The sequence below is a fragment of the Miniopterus schreibersii genome, assembly GCF_964146895.1.
Source record: "Miniopterus schreibersii genome assembly, chromosome: 2".
Taxonomy (NCBI): domain Eukaryota; kingdom Metazoa; phylum Chordata; class Mammalia; order Chiroptera; family Miniopteridae; genus Miniopterus; species Miniopterus schreibersii.
In genome coordinates this window covers 116763316-116788938 of record NC_138102.1, presented here as the reverse complement: position 1 = coordinate 116788938, position 25623 = coordinate 116763316, and the positions used below count along the sequence as shown (strand labels likewise).

General features: G+C 37.7%; 1 protein-coding gene across 9 annotated transcripts in view; it reads right to left on the bottom strand.

Annotated features, from left to right (window-relative positions):
- SLC6A15 (solute carrier family 6 member 15) overlaps window positions 1-22785 on the bottom strand; it is a 42263-nt gene extending 19478 nt beyond the window's left edge. For 2 of the 9 annotated variants that reach the window (XM_081127404.1, XM_081127408.1), the window contains exons 1-5: window positions 20861-20943; window positions 10714-11182; window positions 6901-7058; window positions 6409-6535; window positions 5049-5230 (exon numbers count right to left, since the gene is read on the bottom strand). In XM_081127404.1, coding sequence (XP_080983530.1) covers window positions 5049-5230; window positions 6409-6535; window positions 6901-7058; window positions 10714-11002 — 756 coding nt within the window. In that variant the 5' untranslated portion in view covers window positions 11003-11182; window positions 20861-20943. Of the gene's footprint in view, window positions 1-5048; window positions 5231-6408; window positions 6536-6900; window positions 7059-10713; window positions 11183-20860; window positions 21277-22294; window positions 22359-22435 lie in introns of those variants that run through there. The other 7 variants (XM_081127401.1, XM_081127405.1, XM_081127403.1 and 4 more) reach the window with 7 other exon arrangements.
- Between the last annotated feature and the right edge of the window lie 2838 nt (window positions 22786-25623).

Here is a 25623-nt window from a genome sequence, read left to right as displayed (position 1 = left end):
CTTCATCCCTGAAATCCATCATCCATACTACAACCAGAATGACCTTTCTAAACTAAAGACCCGATGGTGTCAATGAACTGCCAAATATCCTCAAATGTTCTACATAATTTGTTAGATAACAGCCAATCATTCTAACAGTGCCCACAGATACTTTAATATCTGCAGTCAACTTACATTTCAAGTTTCATCTCCCAAGAGCTGCACAGTTGTATGTAAAAGTCACAAAGGGGTACTCAGCAATCTTTGGGCTTTGTACGTTTTCTGCGCATCCACTGTTCTTTCTCTGAACTTTCTGATGAACTCCTCCTCAAACACATACTCTAATCCAAAAGTTACCTCCTCTATGTAAACTTCCCTCAAATCCATGTTCATTTCAGTGGCTACCTCTGTGCTATCATGCATTTAAAAAAATTACTTATTGATTTTAGAGAAACACTGAATTGTTCCACTTATTCATGCATCCATTGGTTGATTCTTATATGTCCCCTGACAGTGGATCAAACTGGCAACTTTGGCAAAGCGGGATAATGCTCTAACCAGCTGAGGTACCAGCCAGGGCCTGTCATGCATTTTTTATATGCCTCTATTACTGCATTTATTCTACTGTAATTATCTGTCTCACCCATTAAATTATGGGTCCCATAAGGACAAAATGTGCCCTGTTCATCTTTGCATATAAGTTAGTTCCTGGCCTAATCAAAAATATTGTACAGAACTTATAGAAAATTAAGTTTTCCTTTGTACATACATTCCCTAAAAAATATAAACTCATCTTTATTCTGAAGTATTTTTAAAATTATGGACTAATTATATTATCAGAATCATTTCAATTTTCATTTATTAGTTCAACAAATATTTGAGTTCATAAAGACCCTGATTTGGATTCAATGAAAAGACTCTAGCATAGCTTCCTAAAGAGTAAAATTTTATATTTAATGTAACATGGAGAAAAATAACCCAAATTTTAAACACTTAAGTAGTATTAAGTAGGTTACAGGTGTCCGGTCTGGCGTGGCTCAGTGGTTGAGCGTCGACCTAGGATCCAGGCGATCGGGGTTCGATTCCCGGTCAGGGCACATGCCCGGGCTGCGGGCTCGATCCCCAGTCGGGGGCGTGCAGGAGGTGGCTGATCAATGACTCTCTCATCATGGATGTTTCTATCTCTCTCTCCCTCTCCCTTCCTCTCTCTGACATCAATAAAGATATATTTAAAAAAAAAAAGGTAGGTGACAGGTAAAAAAAAAAAATTATTAAATTCTGAGATCTAACATGAATCTTAAGTCAGCTCTTTACAGAGGAGTCCATATGATGTTTTTAAATTCAAATTCTTTACCTTTAATCATATGGGTATAATCTTATACCAAAATAGTTGCATATTGTTTTTAAAAATAGGTTACTCTACATGACTATATATAAAATGCTACACTTTCTCTTTACCACACTTTATCTTGAATGAAATTATTTTACGAATTTGTTTGTTGTCTTCTTCTGCCATTATAATGGACATTCTATGAAGACTGGCATTTTGTCTGCCTTGTTCATTGCTCTACCTCCAAAACAAGGTCAGTGCCTGGCACATAGTAGGTGCTCAATCAATATATGTGCATTAAATGAATTAATGAACGACTACGTTGTCCAGAAAATATACACTTTTAAGAACTGGGAAATGAAACAATGAAATATGTTTGTTTGGCAAATTTTAAGACCCTCTGGGTCTTGACAACTGAAACACTTTTCAGTAAGAGATTAGTTTATCAATCAAAACATTGCATGAAAATATTTTCATTCCACTCAACCACTGAAGAACATAAAACATTATTTTGTTGTTTTTTTCTTTACATTAAAATGCTTATTATAAACGCACTTTGAGAAAGCCATTTTCTTTGAGGACTTCACCGCCAATTCTGGCCAATTATTTAGTCTCCCCAAGTTTATTAACTTCACAGGAAAATGAGGGTAAAACCATGCAAACCATCTGGCTGACAGAAAGGTTTAAACAAGCTAATACACACAGTCCTTAGCATGCAGGAGGAACAGTGGCAAAGCAGTGCTCCCAAACCAACAGTAACCTAGAAAGCTTAGAGCTTAGAGCTTCTCGTTTGTAGCCTTCACCCTGGGGCAGGTATCCCCTTAACAGAGGCTGTAAGAGAGGGACGTGCAGGCTGTCTGGCCAGCTTCGATCATGTCGAGCTCACTCCCACTGAGACCAGCTTCGCTGTTACCAGGCTGGCTCCCCGAGGGTCCTCCTTTCCTTGGAGATCTACCCCCCACCGCTCTCCACAGCCCCCAATGTCTGACCGCAGTTCTGTCCCCCGCAGCCACACGGAGGAAGCCTTATCCTTCCTCCATTCAACTGGCTGAGGACTGTGACCGCAGGGCTGAGGTTTCTCTTCTCCATCATAAAGGGGGAAACAAAGATTTCAGTAAGATCCAGGGCTGCAGGCCTGGTCCGACTGAGGTGTGCAAAGGAGCCCGACACTATCACACTCCTCTTTTAATTCAGAAAGTTCCCAAGGAGCCCTTGTGGGGTGTGCGTGCACGGGTGAGTGTGAGTGTGTTCATGCGTGTGCGTGCATGTATGTGTGTGTGTGTGTGTGTGTGGACAAAGCATACCACAAGTTGACTCTTAACTGCTAAATCCTCTAAACAGTGTCTTTCATACACTACCTATAAACCATATTACCCTTAAATCATATTTCTCTATACTGTCCTTGTGTGATTATTTATTTGGAGGCTTTTTTATCTGACAGGCAAACAGAGAGCTTTATATTTACTTCTAACAAACATTTTCCTATTAAATTTAGCTCATTTCAAACTGAGGAATTGTGACAGTTTAGATTTTTATATCTTTGCTCACATGACAGCTTTCTCCTCATCGGTGCCTACTGAATTCTTTCTTCAAATATTGCCCAAAAGCCACTGAAGCCTTCTCATTGAAATAATAAACTGTATGTAGCATATAAGTTGTATTAAATTTTTCTAAAGTTGTATCTTATGACATAAGAAAAACAACTGCAAAATTCTGTGATAAGAAAAGGATGAGTATTTCTTTAAATAATGATAAGACACACTCAGACTAAAAAGAAACAAAATGTGGCAGTAAGACTGAAGCACAAAGATTTTTGGACTTCTCTGGCTAACCACCACCTCTGGTTCTCTTTCTACCAAATGACATTATCTTGGGAAGCACGTAAATGTGGTTAGATGTGATTTAAGAATCTATTCCTTTATTTAAAATATGACTGTAATGTGTCTCGGAATGGTAGAAGAAACTGAACCAATTAATCGATCTTATTTAATTGTAAAAACCATCGACATTCAGAAAATACGAAAAGATATTCAGATGTGTTATCTATCATATTCATTTTTCCAAAGGAAAAATGCTGTAGAAGTTCCAGCAGGAAGGTAAATATAAAATTAGTTGTGATTTACAAGTTAAAAAAAATCATCAAACATTTGTTGTTGTTGTTAATCAGCACCAGAGGATATTTTTTCCATTGATTTTTAGGGAATGGGAGGGAAGGAAGAAAGGAGGGAGGGAGGGAGGGAGGGAGGGAGGGAGGGAGGGAGGGAGGGAGGGAGGGAGGGAGGGAGGGAGGGAGGGAAGGAGGGAAATATCTATTGGTTGTCTCCCACAATCACCCCAACTGAGGCCAGGGATGGAACCTGCAACCCAGGTAAGTGCCCTTGACTGGGAATCGAACCCCCAACCCTTCGGTGCACAGGCTGACGTTCTGTCCACTGAGCCACACCAGCCAGGGCAATCATCAAACATTTTTAATTAAAGATGAAATAACAGGAAGCAAAGATGAATTACATAGATTCCTGACCTAAAAGAGTTAACTATATGGTGTGAAAAAATATTACAGTGAGAGGCATTATAGTGTAGCAATTAAATAACGGGCTCTAGATTTAGGCAGAGCTGGGTTTGACTCCAGGTACCAGCAATTACTAGCCACAAGTCTTTGGCAAGTTACCTAATTTCTCAAAATTGTTTTATGTCTGTAAAACAGGCCTGAGAATAGTAATTACTACTTAGAGTTTTCTTTAGAATTAAATGGGATAACGTATATAAAGTACCTATCACAGTTCCTAGAGCAAAAAACACATGCAATAAATATTAGCCTCTGTTACTGTTCTTGCTCTGATTACTGTGAGAGTCATCTTCACCACCATCATTTATTACCACTACTACTATTATCTCCACTTCTACCAGTATATGATGGTGAGTGGTCATATATTAACCTGGAAAGATATATAATCAGATCTATGCTTTGTAAAGAAAAAAATAGTAGAGATGGATTGTTAAAGAAAAAGACAAGAAGAACCAAAATTCTTGCTATGGTCCAGCGAAGAGACATAAGAACATTAAACAATGATAATATTAATGAAAAAATGCAATATGAAAGAAAAAAAGTGAATAGCACTTTCCTAATGCATTCTTTAAAACAAAAAACAAAAAAATCAAGACTTCTAGAATTCACTTAATGTCTTTTTCAACCACAGCCTTTTTAAAATTTCCATTTGCCCTAGCAGGCATGCCCTTTAATCTTTTACATTTACTGAGTTCCTAGTTGAGATGATCGTAACTACCTAATGGTGTTCAGATCTTTAAGAAACCCTCCACACTAGAGACCATATTAAAATATTTTATGTAACTATTCCTTAGAGCAACTATAGGAGAGAAAGATGAATGGTATAAGACAAATAAAATGAACAAATTCTTCATTCTACCACTTTCTCTAATTTCCATGTCTGGAGCTGACTGGTAATCAGAAAACTAAAATATTAGGGTAAACTAAATAAATAGCAAAAAAATTAAAAAAAAATTGTACTGACAAAAAATTTCAAAACTCTTGATGAAATAAAATTATAAATTACTTTAGGTTTCAGAATAAAACATTTATCTCTTTACTTACGTCGTTGCCTTAATATAAACACATTTTACAAGCACCACTTTTAACCAATCTTTAACTACCTAGAATGAAGTGCTATGTGCAGTTTGCCCACAGAGATTACAGAATCAGGAGGGGCTCTAACATACTAACTTTTCCAGAAGACTGAATGCCTTTGATCATAGCCAAGCAAACCATGAGCCAGGCAACCAACAAGGAGACGGTCATCTTCCAGTTTAAGCCACCACCATCAGAAATGGAACTGGAAATATCCAGTGCTTTTCTGAACCAGTAATAGGTGGTGGAGGAAGTTTTTTCACATTCTGGCTCTACAACTGTAGAAAGAAAGGAAACACAATAATTTCAGACTCTAAAGAGTAATAAGAAAAATTTTTTCCAGTGAGCCTATAAATCAATTCTCAACATTTCCTAGAAAAATATTACTATTCTACAGAAGCATTTAAATTCACAATAAAAACTCAACTGCAAAAATGTGAAATCAACACATATATATCCTCTTTGATATTTCTTATTACACATTTATGAATAAAAACGTGAGCTTTTTATCAAAGTAATTAAAACATATCAAATGTATAGTCCCTTCCATTCCCAGAATTATCTTCCTGGGGCACAGCTGTCAAATATGCCAGTGGCTAGCTGGCCATGAGATTTTGCAATAAGCTAATCCAAAATGACATGTGCTATAACATAAAATACAAAGGGAATTTTGGAGACTTAGTATGAGAAAAATAAGGCAAATTATTACATTAATAATTTTTACATTAATTATATGTTGAAATGTTAATATTTTGGATATATAGGATTAAATAAAATATTTCACCTCTTTCTTTTTTGAAATGTGGCTATTAGATCATTTTATACATAGTCTATATTTACTGGCCATTGCTATAGGGAAATATTCCTTATTTATACTCTAGGATATAAAAATAAATGATAGAAAAACTATGAAACAACAAAACAGAAGACATAAAAACAATGACTACAATCTAAATTCATTTTTTCTGTCCTTTAACAAAAACCTGTAAGGCATCAAAAGAGGTGTACAAAATTAAAGACTTCCAAGTTAACAATTAAAGGCTTATAACATTTCAACCTAAGGTCATGGGGCATGACAAAATAACTTGGGAAGGAGAATATAGTCAACAATATTGTGAAAAGTTTGCATAGTGACAGATGGTTACTAGAATTAGTGGGGTTATTACATTGTAGCATGTAGAGATGTCAAGTCACCATACTGTATACCTGAAACTAATATAACTAATATAATAATGTATACCAACTATACTTAACTAGGAAAAAGTAACTTGGGAAGAGCTAGAAAACTTAGATGGTGCTAAAGTTCTATCTGAGTATAGTGATCCTAAAAGTGAGGAAAGTTGTTATAATAATCTTGAAAGATTTTTCTACATTATAAAAAATCTTGAAAGCTCATGCATGCCTTTACCACTTTATAATCATTAAATATAAAAACATTATATTGTTCATGTCTTACAAGTATGTGAAACATTTTTCACCAAAGGACACTCATCCCAAGGTAGAGGGTGCTGAAAAGACTGGGAAAAATAAAACAAACTCCAGCCGATGATGACATTGTAATAGAGGGCCACAAAAAAGCACACCTGCAAAATAAAATAATGATTACAGTAAGCCTCTCATGCCCCTTCCTTTGAAAGGAGACGATATGTTTATGACCCCATTTAACATTTTAAAAATCCTACTCACTTTATTTTCATTTAAAACACATTATCTTTTCTAAAAAAAAGTCTCTCATGGGTCTTAAGAACATGTATTAACAAGATTGAACTATATTAATATAGTTCAGCTTGTTTTATATATTAGTGCAAGCTCCTGTAGTGTGTTTTTTTAAAAAAGATGATTAAAGAGTTGAGTAGAAATACACACTCAAAAGTTTTATTTAAATACAAACAATATAAATCCAAACCTTATAAAAATTATATGGCATATGCCATATCAGAAAACTTACTACACAACTTGAAAATCCAATGCCACTTAGTTTAGGGTTTATGTAATTCCACACACCGATGCTTCCTCGTCGAATTCTTTGACCCACAGCAAGTTCCAGAAAAAAAAGTGGAATACCTATTACCATAAGCAGTATAAAATATGGCAAAAGATATGCACCTACGGAGACAAGAACAAATAAAATAGATTATATTTCCAAGTACAGAAGAGAATGCACTAATTCTGATTATCTCATAAAAGATGATATTTGAAATTTTACACGGTATAAATATAAAGGACTTGAAAGAAAATGCAATTTCATTACTTTAAACTTTCTAGTACTTGAAACCTCAATTTGACTGCTACAAAGTTTCTGATAAAAAATAATTATGATAAAAGTAAGAATATCAATGAATAGTTTTGGTTTCATTTTATTGAAAGGGTAAACAACTTCATTTTCCATAAAAATAAATGATTTCTTAAAATTATTTTCTCAAGTAGGTTTCATAAACTCGTGGAAATCTTATTCACACAATGTTTATGAAGCCATTTATTAAATTTTATTCAAACTCATCTATGGATATAAATCATGTGTTGCAAATCTGATAAACTAAAATGAATGAGATTTTATGGAACTAAATTTGACTTTTTTTCCTTAAGTAACAACAAGGGAGAAGAAACAGCTGCTTCAACTAAAAAATAAAATAACCTCTATCACATTTTTCCCATATATACTTCAGATAAAATGTATACTTTAGGAACAAGCAATTTTTTGTTTTCCAAAATTCTGTGATGGGGTGGTGAGATTGACAGAAACAAAGATATTTCATATCTATTATAAAATATGTACTATTTTCCTTGTAGTAAGGTTTCCATGCTTTAAAAAAATCATTTTGCAGCTAAGTCTCAAATTAAGATATATGAATAGTGATTTTAAAATGTACTAGTTTGACAATGTTAATATTAGACTATTAATTGATAAAGTTAAATATGAAACCTATACTCATTTCTACATGAGAATATGTATACAAATCATTCATTAAATAACCTCTAAGATCTACATTCAAATTTCTTATTGGAGTTTTGTCCAACCAGACACTGTCCAGTGGGTTATGCAATCTATGGTACTAAATCCCTTTTTAAATAAGAGGTCATTTATTATATTTTCCCATTTTTAAAAAGTGTTAAGTGGTACTGAATAGGCTTTGGAAGCTATATAAATTGTTCGGGCATTCTGCAGAAGAGTTAAATAAATTTTTTTTTAATTATTTATCTCAATATCTATTACTGAAATAATGACCATATGCAGAAATTTCCCCTAATATAGTGGTCAGTAAAAAATCTCTACTGTCTTATGGCTGACTTTCAGTCTTTTGGACTTGGGTTGATTCTACAAAGGGGTATGTAATATAAAGCACGGATGCATGAGCTTAAAAAACAGAACTACCAAATTTCTAATTCTAAAATGATTTGTAACATTCAGGCACTAGTGACCTGAAAATGTTCCCCAAAGAACTGAAAGTGCATTTTAACACCTGCATCAAATCCTAGAATGTGAATGGGTTTGTGTGTGTGAATGACGGAATGGCGGGGTTGGTTATGAATTAACACTGGATTCATTGGAAATCTTCCCTCAGTTATGTATGCAAGACATGCTATTAGATACTTAGCCTTTTCCTCTAACTCAAATTACTCTTCACTTCAGCCTCTCCATATTAAACATAATCATGGCTAAAATACAACTATTTACCATTTGTCAGTTACATTTCTAAGCCTGTTACACATAGTTAGTTATTCATTTATTCCTTACAAGAACCCAATGGGGTAAGTACCATTATTATCCTCATTTTACAGGTGTGGCGAGAAGAAGTAAGTTAACTTGTAAAGGATCACATGACTAGTGTCCGAAAGAGCCAGGCTTCAGTCAAATGGATTTCAAAATCTGAGCTGGCAGCATCTACGTTACACTGCTTATTAACCTTAACTGCTGTGCTTTAAGTGTAATATCTTCAGACAGATCAACTTATATTAGGTTTATTACTTTTTATTTCTATTACTCATAAAGTGCCTCAAATGATGAATAAGTAAGATTTAGGTAGCGAGGCTCTTTGACCCAGCAGGCAGAGGACGCTCCTCGAGTGCCTGGAAGGCTCCGTGCTAAACCGCACGCCGAGGACAACCTTTTGCACTCGGACACCATCTTCACACGATAAAAGGCCATGGTGTTTTAAAATATCATTCTGTAGTATTTGTGATTAGAAGAAAGGAAACAGTATTAGGAAGGGCATTTGGACTTCTTTTACATGAAAATGAGAAAGAGGAGCCTCTTTTGCTCATAACTAAATATGAAATTCTTTAGAGTACTCCCTCAAGACAAAAACTGTATTAAACGGAAGGCAACCTGACTGCAGCTACGACAACCTTCTCCTTAACAGTATGGACAGGAAGGCTCATAAGGTGAGAAGTCTGAAAATCAGATTTCATCTTCTCAAAGTCCTGGCACATGCAATGATTTTTGAGAAACAAAAAACAGGGTAGTACACGACTGTTTATAGCTGATTTGATAAATAATTCATATGTGATGTCACTGACCAGCTAAGGAGCTCACAAGTTCAGTGGAATGATATACGGAGCGCAACGGCAACTTCGTGTATTGATTTCTACCTCTCAAAAAGATTGCCTAACAGGCTAATTTTTTTAAACCGGTTTATTTTGTGCCTGGCTAAACTAAGTGAGATTTTAAACATGTTGTCACTATAACACTTTTATCTTCTTACCTCCTAGTGGCTAAGAAGAGATTTCACATTGGTTATATTATTTCATTTGATTTGTAGGTTGCACTTACGTCAAAAATAAAACCATATTTTTGTCCAGTCAACAAAACTATCACAAACTAGAATCAAATACCAAAATATTCTTTCTATCCTTTGGGTACTGAAATGAGGTATATAGAATATTTAGCTTTTAACCACCTTATTTTAACAACTTCTGGGTATATAAATAATAAAGCTTCAAACCAAATGTTAGTTAACATTCATTTGGACTTACTATAAAGATGATGTCCTACATAAACAATCTACTCCTTTGTATGTGATTCCCCCCTTAATTTTTAAGAAATGATTGCTAAATAACCCATGGTAATTATACGCACAAATCCCCCCCCCCCAAAAAATTACAATATCATGCTGACATAGATTTTTTGTTTAAAACTAAGGATTATAATTTCTTTAAAATTTTCTTTAAAATAAAACATTGTCCCCAAATACTACAGAATTGGGAACCAAATACATATCATATCTAAAGATGAAGAATGCTTGATGTTATATTATTTATCCCATTAATTCTACTGGAATCTGCAAAGTTCTGGTCAGCATTTGAAGACTATAATCATTCTAAATTATATGTAATTTTAGCTTTTATGAAGAGTAAAACAACTTAAAATTCAGAGTTAATAAGTCATAGAGAGAAAATTGTCTGTCTTCACCAATATTGTCATGCCAGAAACTAGGTTTTTCTCCAAAGAGAATAACTGGTGGGCACAAGGGCTGCAACCTTTGTTAGAAAAGTCAGTAATTTAGAGTATTTCATAGCATCCACAGAAAGAATCTGAGAATGTATTCCCCTTAAAGCAAACCTTGTGTATTAATAGCAAGCCATCTGCTCCTATAGAAAACTATTCTGAAAACAAAGTTAAGCCCACTTTCAAAAAATGAGTCTCCCTAGCTTTTAAATTCATATTTTCTAAAATAATGAGACTCCAGTAACAACAGCAGCTGTTTGAGATAATCAAATGAAATTTACTCAGCAATGTATCACTTAAAAAAATAAAACTTACCACCCCCATTTCTCTGACATAGGTATGGGAATCGCCACACATTCCCTAAACCTACAGAAAATCCAATTTGGGCCAGGATGTATTGTAGCTTATTGTTCCAAGCTGGTCTTTCATCTTCGACTCCAGATTGCCTTTTAGCATCTGTATTTTTCCCTTCTTGGACATCAATAGTTAGTTCAGTTTTCTTAAAAACATCATCAGCTGGGTCTTCATAGGAAAGAAGGTCTTTGGCAGATTCAATAACATCATCATCTAATTCTCTCTTTACCACCTTGCTATTCTTAGGCATTGGAAAGTGTGGGTTGTATTATTTTTTTACAATTTCTTTATGGCAAATTTGTTAATTCTTTTTAAAAATAATTTAGTTGGTATGAAGAAAAGACAGAGGAAGGTATCAAAATAAATCCTTGATTCAAGGTGATAAAGTCTTATGTATCCTGGATCTGTGTGTCCAATATTCTGTAGGTATCTGTAAAATTTTAAGTTAAAAATGATAATATTTAATGAGGAAAATATTAAAAATACTAAACACCCTTTTTATTAATTTTTATGATGGAACCTCTTTCTACAGAGTATAAAACATATGATTGTTGGCCTTTCAGAGCTTAACATTTCCCCAAGTGTAAGAATTGTAAAGTACACATGAGCTTCACACAGATTTTCTTCTGGCTAACATCTTCCTTCTTCTAAAATTCCACTTTGATCTAACATACTCCAGTGCATAATGTATACTGTTCATTAGTAATTAAAATTTTGTGACTCTTTTTCTTAATTCTTCCTTTTTTCCTTTCTGACTTAAGTATAGCCTTCATTTTATTACTTATACAATTATATATATACAATTGCATGCCACCAGTGTAAATTTCTCTTATATAAATCTGTTATGTATTCAGCTGTTCACTCATTTGATATTAACTGTTATGAACATTAAGGGATACAAACATTAATGAACATACAATATCTGCTTTAAATTGCTTATAGCTAAGAGAGAAAGGCATATCTCAAATAATTAAACTATATTGCATAATTTTAATAATCCAGCATCATTACAGTAAAAGAAATCAGGAATGTTGGATAAAACTGGCATTACAGTTGGGAAGAATGAAAGTGAGACCACACCAAACACGAGGAACAGCATAAACAGGCGCAGAAAGTAGTAAAAAAAAAAAATTTCACAGTATTTGTGTGAACATTCTCTCAAACAACTCAAGAAAAGCACTGCCATTGTTATCAGAGAATTGCATGGGTGGAACTTCTCTGATGCTAGTGAGAGTGGAGGTCTTACAATATCTTGAGAAAAAGAATTTTCTAAGACTCACATGGGAGCATGAGATGTGGCAGAAAGGTTTATTTGCATATAGTTATATCCTTTGGTTTCCAAAGTCCAATTTCCCTTAAACCAGTCCTGGAAAAGGTGCAGCTGGGGCTTCAGCGGAGCTAGAAGCAAAGCCAGTGTCCAACGTTTCCATTCCAGGCACAGCATCAGGCTGGCTGTAATCCATCAGTCCGCTGTGTGGGGTCCACGTGGCCATGAGCCATGTGGGTGAATGCCGGGCAGTGGACCCCCTGCAACAGGCGTCCCAAGAGCGCAAGAGGAGCAAGAGAGCCAAGAGACAGAAAACTCCTTTGTTCAGGAGCTTAAATATCAAACCTTCCCACGCTTCCAGCGGCCAGGCCTACACGCCTGCTCTGGCCAGTGACTGACAGGCAAGCCCCTTCCCACATCACCCGGACCTTGCCGGATGCCTCTATTGCCCAGTCCCTTCCCCCAGTGATCTGCGGGGAACAGGCCCGGAGAGTGTCACACCGCAGCTTCCTGGCCAAGCTGTAAGATGGCCTGCCTGTATTATCCAGCCTTCCCCTTGCTCCCTTCTCGTTACTGATAACCAGTTACTGCAGCGGTGTCACCATCACTTTGGCAGTTTTCCTTCCTCTGGTTCTTTTTCTGTTATACTTTAGCTCAATCCTTTTCTCTATTCAGCCACAGACCAAGTAAGTGTACAAGGCTTCACTACAAACCAATGAGAATGTCAATTTTAAAAGGTGACTAAACCCCCTGGTGGGGCTTAGCGGCTGAGCATCAGCCTAGGATCCAGGAGACCGCAGTTCGATTCCCGGGCAGGGCACAGGCCCGGGTTGCGGGCTGGATCCCCAGAGGGGGCGCGCAGGAGGCAGCCGGTCAATGACTCTCTCATCACTGATGTTTCAGCTCTCTCTCTCCCTCTCCCTTCTTCTCTCTGAAATCAATAACATACAAATATATATTTTTTAAAAAGAAAAAGAAAGCAGTTCTTAGGCTTTAAAATAAATAAATAAATAAATAAATAAATAAATATAAAAGGTGACTAAACCTTTAGAAGGTAAGTGCTTCTCTTCAAAGTTGGATCAGAAGGCTTTAAAAATGATATCCCAAGAATTCTACCATTCGTTGCTAGAAAAAATGAAATTCTTTGATGGAATTGCTGTTATTTTTACATTAGAAGTCAGGGAATCAGCCCAACATACTTTAATTTATAATCTTAATGAATAATACAGGGTGCAGCGTAACCCAAAGAAAAAAATAATCATTTAACTTAACCATGTAATCTATATTTTTGCCTTTAAGATTAGATGTTTAGTTGTTTCCAAAACTAGAATATATACCCTAAGAGCAAATATTCATTTACAATTTGGTGAAGGTTAATAGGAAAGCTGTGAAGGAAATTCTGAAAGGGAGTCATTACCAATATTTTGAATAATAGGCATATCTCTAGAAAAAGTACAAAACTTCTCATGATGACTACTTTAAGTTGGCCAACAAGGTTTTGATATGGAAATAGTTTTAATTTGCATTATTTCCCTCTAGAGCTCAATAAATACTAGCTGACTAGATGAATAAATATAACCATTGAAAAACTGAAATAAGCTAATTTTCTAAATTACTTTTACTGGAAGAACACAACCTGACATACAAGAAATTGTGATTTGCCTGACATGAATTATCTAAAGCTCTACATTTATTGAATTATCTAAAGATAAGCTGTTGGCATAGTAATTTAACTAATACATGGATAAGAGCATTGGTTTTAATCTGACCAACTTGGAGTTGTGTTCTCGCTCTCTTACTTACGAGTTGTATAATTTCTAGTAATTATATCACACTTAGGCTGTTTCCTCAGTAAACATTAGTCTGTTATTCCTTTTGCTTTTATTCATACAAACAGAAAGCTAAGGAACGTATCAAAGTTTAGAGATACTATTAAATACACCCACCATTTCATAAAGAAAAAATTAAAAGATAGTGTTACTCATGAACCTCTGCCATATTAATTATCTCAGAAATTGCTGTATTTCTTCTATACATTTCTGGGCTTGAAGGAAAAAATACACAAACAAAAAAATCAAAATGAAAAATAATACCTTTGGACTGGGCTGCATGTTTTTTACATATCCAATGAATAACAACACTGATTTACATAGAACAACCTTTGGCAAAGTCTACATTTAAAAATACCTATTGCCCGGCCGGGCGTGGCTCAGCAGTTGAGCGTGGACCTAGGATCCAGGAGATTGGGGTTCGACTCCCAATCAGGGCACATGCCCGGGTTGTGGGCTCGATCCCCAATTGAGGGAATGCAGGAGGCAGCTGATCAATGACTTTCTCATCATTGATGTTTCTCTCTCTCTCTCTCCGTCTCCTTTCCTCTCTCTGAAATCAATAAAGATATATTTAAAATAAATAAATAAATATTCCTATTAACTACCCAAAGTTCGTATTTTCTGTAAAAAAAAAAATCAACATCTAATGTAAACAAACTTTAAATGCAACTTTATATTACAAATGCCTAAAATATACATAACTATATATGTGGATTGCATAATGCAACACTACTAATTTTTTATTTGCATGCATGTAGGGTTCCTTTTCTAACTAAGTAACAATGTACTGATGATGATATTACAAGTAAAATAACTTAAGCTCTCTTTTCTTCCTCTATTTCTTACCCTCTTCTATCTCCTGCTCTTATCTGGGGTGGTTGTAGGAAAATATGAGGTAGGGTTGCATTTAACATTAAAATTTCCACAAAAACATGTTAAGTCTGGGGGTAAAATATCTCTTTTCTTTACTAGACCATAAACTCTGCCTGCAGAATAATTTTATCATACGAATCTATCTAACATTCTCAATGTATTCTTAAACTTGTCTGTCAAATGAACTAAAGGAAGTATGACAGAATATTATATAACTATAAGAATTTTACATTATTACATGTTTATCTTTTTTAACCCCAAGGCGCTATTGAGTCAGAGACATTCCTTCAGACTGTACAGAGCCAATGACATGAGTTTCTGAATGCATTTGTAAGCACTTAGTATGAGACACCAATTTATAAACCTAATTAATTTCAAATTTTCAAGACCTGATTTTTTTGAAAAATAAAGTTTTTTAATGAATGCCAAAAGCTTAGTCAATAAAAGTAGGTCTTAAACATAAATTAAAAAGGGAATAAAAGCAAGGTTGGCAAGGTTGACTATTGATTGCCAAAACTGTGCTACTGTTTATACTTATGGGAATAGAAGAAATAAACCAGTAATGTCCAGGAAGAATGTGAGGTAGAGGGTGATAAAGTATCAATACTCTACAAGCGGGACAAGTTATCAATTGCACCTAGGAGGTACATTAGCTGCTCTCATCATTACCTGGTAAGGGCCTCCTATCTATAACTGAACAACAGACATTCAAGAGCAAGGGTCAACAAAATATTGCCCATGAGTCAAATACAAGCCACCGTCTGATTTTTATTTTTTTATTTATATTTATTGATGAAACTATTACAGATGTCCCCTTTTCCCCCCATTGACCCCCTCCACCCCGCTCCCACCCCCTCCCCAGACCTTCACCACAGTATTGTCTGTGTCCATGGGTTATGCATATAAGTTCCTTGGTTAAGTCTGGTATTTTAAATAAAATTTTATTAGAACAGAGCCATACCCACACATTTACATATTTTCTATGGCTAATTTTGTACTGCTGCAGCAGTCACTTTGTATTGACTGCAAAGCCTGAAAATACTTGCTGACTCTACTGAAAAAAAAATTTGGCAGCCACTGATCCAGAGAATAAATCAGAATTAAAGGTGTAGAGTGCCTCAGCTCACTCCACCTATGCTCCATTTGTATGTCACTAATTTCTTTATCAAATAGTATGACAAGATAGAAATCTCCCCATTCAGGGAGTAATTACTAAGTATAAAAGAGTTTTACATAGACACAGGGAGATGGAAGGGTAGCAGTTGAGAGGGGAAGAAACATAACCATACAAATGTAGAATATATATTAAGAAAGAGTGCTCCAGAGTTTCAAAGATATTACTTACTAAAAAAGAGGGGGGAAAAGAGCTCAGAGATTTAACAAAGGAAAGATAAAAGAGTTTCCCTTAATAAAAAAAAAAAAAAAAAAAAAAGCTCAAGGAAAACATAAAAGATTAGCAGGAAAAAATAAGTTAGATAGATGAATACTGCCTACAGATAATAAGAAAATTCATTATAGAAATAAGAGGCATATTAGAAAGAAGTAAAACTAGAATAAATGCTACTGCAACCACATCCAGAGATATGGAGGACAGGCTTAACAAAACATCTCAAAAAGAACAAAAAGTAACAAATATCTTAATATAATTTAGAGAAAAAGCTACTGGGGAAAAGTTAGATAAAGGTGATCCAATAAACTTAAAATTGATGTGCTCAGGCAAGATAATAGAATTAATAAAATACAAAATACTAAGTGACAAAATAAACAGAGGTTTTGCTTGGACTTCTATTTTCAAATAATATAATTACTATGTAAGTGTCAATACTGAAAAATTACTGGGTTAAGATTCCTAGGGATTTCAAGCACAAGTAGGGAGGGAAAATAAAGACTTCTCAGGATATTCAATTACCTCTATTATTAAGACTAAGACAAAAAAAGTACTTGATCTTCAATTTTCACATTCAATTACTTTGTACTCCAACTATAAATGCCACAGGCAAATATTTTTATCCATGACAGATCTGAAAAACCCTACTGGGAAGGAAGAGGAAGAGGCTACCTGATCATGAAATTTAGCCAACCATGACAGAAAACAAAGTAAAGATCTCAGTAACAGAGAAGCCATGTTAGAGAATAGAAGTGAAAATTAATTTACACAAGAAAATAAACTTTAAAATCTGTAGAAATTATGTTGAGAGGAAACTATATAAATTAACACTCATAAATAAATAAATAAATAAACACTCAAAAGTAACGTGACTAACAAAATCAGGAATTGAAATGGAATAGAAAGAAATAAAAACATGAGAAGGTCTCTTCTCTTATAGTGGGAAGAAATTTAGGATGCTGTCTAAATATGAAACTCATAGTCTAAAACAGGAAAATGACCTCAATGTCATCATGTTTTCATGTAATCATTCTTATTTAATTTTAATGGGATCTTGTGGGAATTAATGTTTCTTGCTCTGAAGAGATATGTAATGGTGCCAAAATTTTATATCTGGGTTCTAGAAACAGACTAAGTTGAAATTCTAGCTCTTTAACTACTATGTCATTTTTAATTTCCTTCACAGTTTCCATATCTTTTCTCATGCTGCTGAGCATTCTTATGATCAGTATTCTGAACTGACAGATTGCTTATCTCCATTTCATTTAGCTCTTCTTCTGGAGAATTCTTTTGTTCTTTCATTTGGGGCTTTTGTCTCCCCATTTTGGCTGCCTATTTGGGTTTGTTTCTAAGTAGTCAGTAGATATGCCACAACTCCCAGTCTTTTGGATAATCTTTGGGGCAGACCAATGTCAACACAGTTTGTAACTGGCCTTGAGGACTCTGTTTGAAAATTGCTCCACTCCACAGCCTGTGGTTCCCTCTGCTGGGGCTGGGTGCCTTTGGGAAGGACGAAGATGTGCACTAAGCTCTGCTTTTCCAAGCCCTGGGTCCAGAAGCAAATCAGGAAAAGACTCAAAACACCCAGACGCTGATTGCTATTTAGTCTCTTAATGAGCCTCAGGCTGTAGAAACTCCACGGGGTGGGGAGGGATGTTTTCTAACAGGGTGGAGCAATTGCTTCCTCCCCAAGGCAAAAGCTGCTTGGGTGGTAAATGTCTGCCTGAGAAAGATGTCCTCTGCTGTATAGAAGAATGACTTAGCAGAGGAATCCAGATGGCTGCCCTCTGAGCTCTATCTCCAGACCCCACAACCCTAGATTCTCCTCACACAGCTCTAGTCTACTTTGCCCATGGTGACATTTGTAGAGTACAGCAGTGTCACAGCTGGGGTGATGGTGTGGTCTACACTTTAGGTCCTTGGTTATGAGGGTGCCAAACAGTTGTCAGTTGATTATTCAGGATGGTTTTCTATATTTTAGTTGTAATTCCAGTTTGGTTCTTGGAGAGTGTCAGTGTAGCTTCCACTCAATCAGCTACCATCTTGGAATCTACCACCACATTTATGTTGCCTCCTCCTCTTCAATGTGTGTCCATTTATATCCATAAATAGACTCACACAAATATGCCCAACTGATTTTTGAGAAAGGTGCATAAGTAATTTCAATGGAGAAAGAACAGCCCTTTAACAAACAGTCTGGAAAAACCGAACTAGGCAAAAATATAACCTTGATCTAAATCTCACACCTTATACAAATTTAACTCAAAATGAATCATGTACTTAAATGTAAAACATAAAACTATAGAACTTTTAAAAAGAAATCATCAGAGAAAATCTTTGAGATTTTACAGCTAAGCAAAGAGTTCTGAGACATGACACCAACAGAATCCATCAAAGCAAAAATTGGTAAAGTGGATTTTGAAATTAAAGACTTTTTCTCTGTGAAAGAACATATTAAAAGCATGAAAAAATAAGATAAAAATTGAGAGAAATTATTTGCAGACCACATATCAGAGAACCAGTATTTAGGATCTATAAATAATAACACATAAAACTCAGCAATTAAAAATAATTTAGAAAATGAGCAAAGAACATAAAGGGACATTTCAGTGAATATGTTTAGATGGCAAATGAGCATATGAAATGAGTTTTGACATTATTAGCCATTAGGGAAATGCTAATTAAATGTACAGTGAGATGTCACTACATACTTATCAGAATGACTAAAATATGGTGACAAACAAATTCTAGCAAAGATACAGAGAAACTGGATCATTCATACATTAGTGATGAGACTATAAAATGGTATAGCTCTCAAGAAAATTAAACAGGCCATTACCAATTAACACATCAATTACACTCCTGGGCATTTATCCTAGAGACATGAAAACTTATGTTCCATCAAACATGTAAATGAGTGTCCAAAGCAGCTTTATTCATAATAACCCTAAACTGGAAACAAGCCAGATGTCATTCAATGGGTGAATGCTTAAACAAACTGGTAAACCCATACCATGAAGTACTACTCAGAAATAAAAACAAACTACTGATACACACAACTTGGATGAATCTACAATTATGCTGAGTGGAAAAAGCCAATTCCAAAAGGCTGCATATTGTATGATTCCATTTATATAACATTCTTGAAAAGACAAAATAATAAACATAAAGAATAGTTGGTGGTTACCAGGAGTTGAGGGGTTGGAGCAAGAGTGAAATGGTTGTGGTTATAAAAGGGCACCTTATAGTGGTAGAACAGTTCTGAAACTGTGAAAGGATACCTTAGTGCAGTAATCACAAAGAAATAAAGTGACCTTTACTACTGAAAATAGCTCTATCCTATATCAAGTGATACTGTACATTTAAAATCACCCTGCATCCCAGTATATAGTTTGTTTTACACCAAGAGATATGAGACAATCACTATAGGTCAAAGTTAATATATAAGCAGATAAATTTGTTTCTTAAAATATATTCACTAAATATGTCTAGAAGAATAGATAGGACTTGTTTTATGTTATAAGGAAAACTGGAAATAAATCTGATACCTTCCACGTAACCTTAAATGTTTTTGCACATCAGACTATGCCTATGATTTTTGTTAATAAAGTCATCTGCTCAGAAACTATTTTGCAGTCTGCTCTGAATAGGAATATGTTGTTATATCCAATCATGCATATGTATGTAGTAACAGGAATTAAAATCCTCTCCAAATGAAGTTGGGAAGTAAAAGTTTTCAGAGCTTTCGATAATGACCAAGGTTCCTTTCAGGTCTATCATTCCACTTTAGTGATTTTTTAAATACTTGGAGGACAACTCCAGAGTTCAAAAGGATACAAATGTTTTGCCTATTCATAAACAGGTTTTGCTTTTTGACAGAAAGTATATTTTCTAACACGCACACAGTAAAATATGAACTGTGATCAGAATAAATCCATTATAAATGTAAGATTTTAGGTTTTAGTAATTATTCCAACTTATTTTAAATGTTTAGTAATTGAAAAGTAAGGCATCTCATCTGATTATTGGCATCTTGAATAGCTATTATCACATTTAAAAATTCTTCACTATTTGCTGTGGTTTGAATGTTTGTGTCTTCCCCCCTCAAATTCAAATGTTGAAATTCTAACCTCATGTGACAAGGAGGTGGGGCCTTTGGGAAGTAATAAAAGAAACCCCAGAGAGCTAACTTAGACCTTGCACCATGTCAGGACACAATGAGGAGGCACCATCTGTGAACCAGGAAGCTGGCTCCCACCAGACACCTAGATCCTGCTGCTGCCTTGATCTTGGACTTCCAGCCTCCAGAACTGTTGAGAAATTACATTTCTATTGTTCTCAAACCACCCAGTTCATGGTATTTTGTTATGGCAGCCCGAAGGGACTAAGATAGTATTTCCTATTTATTAAGTGATCGAGCACTTATTTCCAAGAAACATGTATAAAAACTTTTCACAGTGCCATTAGAATACTACATCTTGAGTTGCACACATTGGAAGAATAAAGTAATTCTTGAATCAGGTATACAACTGCAATCATAAAAAGAAGGATCAACAAACGGTAAGATTGTCTTCCTTTCAAAACTTATTTTCTTTCTGGAAAAAAATTTTTTAAAAAGTAATACTTTGAATGCTTCATTTGGAGAAAAAAATCATCAATGCATTCATTTTAAAAGTTGGTGGAATAACATATTACAACAAATACACACGCATCATCGGTCACGGGGGTAGAAACGGCACTCATACTCACAAGGATAAAATAGGCGACTCTGATGGTCGAATACTCTGAATTCATAAGAGCAGTGCACCAACTCGTCAAGGAACATTCATCCATCACCCACTAGTTAAGCACCTATTACAAGTCCAGGACTGGGCTCTGAAGACAAGTAGGTCGGTCCCTGCATGGTTCCCGCAGAAACGGGCTGGCTGGGTGGGGGAAGGCTCTGGGCGGAGCTGCTTGGACGGAGAGTGATCTTTCCTAAAGCAAACGCATCGCTCCTGGGATTCCGGGACAGCAACCAGGCAATTAAAAAGCCATCCAACAGCCTTAAACACGGTGAGGAGTCCAAATGCGGTCCACAGAGCAAAGAACCCAGTCCTCTGGCTTTCCGCGTAGAGACCCACACACACGGCACGGACGAAACACACGGTCTACCTTTAAGACCTGGAAGGCAAACGGCCGAGACCCGCAGAAACGGCCGCAGGGCCATTTGCATATGCACCCAAACACTGCTGACGTCACAACGCCCGAGCGCGGGCCCCGCCCAGCCTTACTCCAGCGTGTCCCCGCGAGGGACCCGGGAGGAAAGCCGAACGCGAGAGCCCGACAGACGCCGCCGAGCGCGAGCCCCGGGCTCCGTTCCCCGCGAACGCGCAGATGCAAATGCCGCTTCTCGGCTTAAAGGAAAAGAATTCCGGCCCCTGAGGTCTCTGCGACCGAGGGGGTGACAGCTGTCTCAGGGACACCTCGGGCGTTCAGATTCATTCACATTTATAAGCCTGGAGCGCCTTCAAGTAGCGACCGAAAGGCTCTCCTATACTCAAAATGGTCCTCTGCCCAGGCCACGCACAGACCAGCGCTGTGGAGGAGACCCAGAGATGGTCTGGGGTTCCAGTCCCCCTCCGCCCCGCCCCGCCCATCGCCTCCTTAAAATCCCCGCACCGCCACCCTCACCGCCACCCTCTCCAGTTCCCGGAGGCGCGGGAGCACGTGGGCTGTGCTTGCCGCCGTAGCCACGTGCCTCCAGCTCAGGGAGACGCTCCCTTTGGAACGGTCGCCGCAGGATGCCTCCGGCAAAAGGCAACGGGCCACGTGAAAACACACCTCCGTCGGAGGTCGCCTGGAGTGGTTACCCACGCGGCCAGCGCGCGAGGGGAGCGAGGCCGCCCCTCTCCCCGCCTCCCCGCTCACCCGCAGGACGGGCTCCCAACTCGCCCCGAACCTCGGGCGCCCCTCCCAGCCTTCCTCTCGGACCTGCCCCCGTCGAACCCCACCCTTCAGCCAGCCCAGATTTCACTGGGAAACGACCCGTCTCTCGGGCGATGTCCACGAGGAGATGGAAAGGATGGCGGCACGTTTCGACCCACGTGCTTCCCCCCGTCCGGCGGTGCACGGGTGCAGGACGCAAAGCCTGGAGGGTCTCCGGCGGAGCCCAGCTTTTGGAGTCTCCCTCCCTGCGCTCACCCCAGGACACACAGCCGGAGTCCTTCCCGGGGTCCGGCCACCGATCCCGCTCACGTCCCGGGTCGCGGGGCTCCCAGGGGGGCTGACGGCAAGCCGCACACTGCCTAAGCCGTGCCCTGGGCGGTGGGAGCGCGCCCTTACCGTTAACAGGCTCCTCCCGCCCGCTCCCACGTCCGACAGGAGCTGCAGGGCCAAAGGGCGGGGTCCGGCGGCGGCGCTGGAGGCCGCGGGGGCGCAGGCGGGGAGGGGCAGCTCCCGGCCGAGGGCGGGCCGCGGGTCGGGCTGAGGAGTCGCTGTCCAGCGGGTGAGCTGCGGGAGCTCGGCGCCCTGTGCGCTGGGTGAGGAGCCCGAGCTGCCGTGCGCGCGTGTGAGTGTGAGTGTGAGCGTGAGGGAGGCGGTGACGGAGGCGCCCGCGTGCGGGACCCGCCCTTGCTGCCGCCGCGACGGGCTGCGGGGAGAGAAGGCGGCTGCGGGAGGCGGCTGCGGGCGGCGGGCGGCGGGGGGAGGGAGCCAGGTCGCCCCGCCCCGCCCCGCCGCCCCTCCCTTGGCGCAGAGGCCGCCGCAGCTGCCCCGCCCTGTTCTCCCGGCGCTCGGGCTGCGCGCAGAGGGGGCTGGAGGGACCCGGGAGCGGGCCCAAAGCCCAAGCAAACACATCCCGCAGCCATCCTGGCCTCCCCAAGGCGCTCCAAAGGGTAAGCACCAGCCCCGCGCCTCCGCTTTTGTCACAGCCCGAGTATAAACCATAGAAAGGGCCCTACCTCTCACCCTCTGAGTATTCTCTGAGAGTCGGGAATGGGACTAGAAGAAAAGGGTGACTCTAAGAACCCCTTCTTTCTAGCTTTCTCTCCAAGCCAGCTACTTACCTCTTTTGCAACTAAAAAAAAAAAAAAGAAAAAAGAAAAAAAAGTCACTCTGGGCATTCGTCCCTCCAGCTGTGACTCTGGCCATGTCAGGAAAGGCTGTTTCTGGAGCTGGTCCTCAGCCCATGTTGGCCCCTTAGCTTCCAACTCTTCTCCAAGGGGTCTCATTACAAGGCGAAGGCTGACTTACCCCTTGTAGCAATCAAGACATCAAGACATAATCATAATTAAGCCACGTGGAGAATTCCTAACATATACATCACTGAGCACAAAGCTTAGTCTCCTTTTGACAATGGTAAAATCTTCCCCTAAATGTGGCATATGCTCTAGAGATTAAATTTTAGTTCCTTGAAACTTTCAAAATTTGAAGTAAATGCAAAATGAAACTAAAACATGTTATGGCGGAAAGGTTCAGTGCTCTGGTGAAGGATATTTTTTACTTCCAGATGATTAATAAAAATACCTCTGCACTTTTAGGCCTTCCAACAATCCCACAGATTTTTAATGGTTTGTATAGAATTAAGATTGAATTAAATAATAAGGCCATTGCAGACAGGTTTTTCATGCAGTGAAAAATCTCCTGGAAAGAAATCACAAAACCTAAATTTCAGGTCAGAACATTGCTACTAATCCTTAGTTTTCAAGACAGCCAAGAGAGTTTTTTTTCTCAGTCTCTTTAAAATAGTTTTGTTGGTTTTTTTAATTAGATTTGATCCTGTGGATACCTTGCCATGAGTAAAAAATACTCTGAATGATGCCCCACAGGAAAAAAATAACAGTTACAATAAACCTCTTATAAAACATCATGTGTAATTTGCTTTTTGCTTCACATATTGGTGACAGAAAAATATTTATGTTCATATATATTATTTTATATATATTGAAATTGAGATACAGTGCAAATAATGCTGATAACAGTTGAGAAGAATTTAAGAAAATAAGTAGAGGTATGTCCTCCATAATCAGGATTAGAATTTTCTGTGGAAAACAATGTTTTCTGCCTGCTTGCAGGAATGGTTTACAGTAGTAACAAGAAGGCCTACTTGCCTACAAGTATTCCCCCCTCACTTTTTCACTGATATTTGACACCTATCTCAAATGCATGTACAAAGCTCCAAATCACAAAATATTTGTGGAATGATACCCTCAAACATTACTAATACTAATTTCTGTTGTGATGCCAATGAGGAAAAATAAGAGAAAGTAGCTATTGAGTTTCCCACTAAGTACCTGGGTCTTTAAAATGGCTTATTTAATCTTTTGAATTAAATAATGAGGTGTTTTTTCCTAATTTAGAGATTATACAGAGGTGATACTCAGGGGGAAAAAAAATGCAAAAAATCACCCAGCTAGTTCAATGACAGAATGGAGATTTAAACCCAGATCCAACAGGCTTCAAAATTCATGTTTTTCATGCTATCTTGTGAATGTATAGATTTTAACATGGGGAAAATGGAGTGTGTAGGGGTTGGGGGGAGAGAAGATCCCAAAAGGCGAGTTTGACAACCCATCACCAAGGTAAAAAGTATCCGTTTTTAAACTTTAACAATAAAGACCCTTCAAAAATTTTAATGTTCAGTTACTATATTTTATCTAACGATTACTGAGAGCTTGCTCTGTCACAGAGTGGAAAAATGACCCCATGGTGTTGGTGTGGAAGGAGGAAGCAGCACACCGAGGGAAGAGCAGAACTTGGAAGATTTCAACCTGCAAGAAAAAGAAGACTGGTATTTTGGCCACACTGTATTTTTTTTATATTATTAGCAGGTATTGATTCCATGTTAAGTATGTGCCTTTGCAATGTGTGGAATAATTTATATGCCTTATTTTTCTGAATCCTTACACCAACCCTGTGATGTAGGTAAAGTTATTAGCCACACATTGCAAAAGAAAACACTGACACTTTGGTTGTCTGAGTTCACACAGTCAGAGGCATTTGTTACGTACTGTAAAAACATCACCTACCTCTTTCTAAATCACTTTTTGAATTTGATACTTACTTGTAAGCACCAAATCCCTCAAAATTACAATATTAAAAGTATTCAAAGATTTAAAAAAAAAAAGAGATTTTAAAACACAATACTAAAGGAAAATACTAAAATGAACTCTCATCATGAAGTTATATTAATTCATTTTCCTACATTGGAATATGGAATATACTATGGAAATTCTTTTTTTATTCTAACAAAATTTTTGTTATATTATCCACCATACCCAATGTTACTTGATATATAGTTTCAAAATTTTTATGAAACCAAAGTCTGCACAATCCCAAAATATCTAGTGAATATTCTGTTCAGCCTACATATTCATGACTGATGAAGATCTGAGGGGTAGAAGCAAGGCAAGTAAACTAGATTATCTGACCTCTTTACAGGTAGAGGATGGCTTAACTAAACTGACAAAGGTCAACACAAATCATTCAGAATGGTTTACAAACTCACAACAATATAGTTTCAACAATTTCAA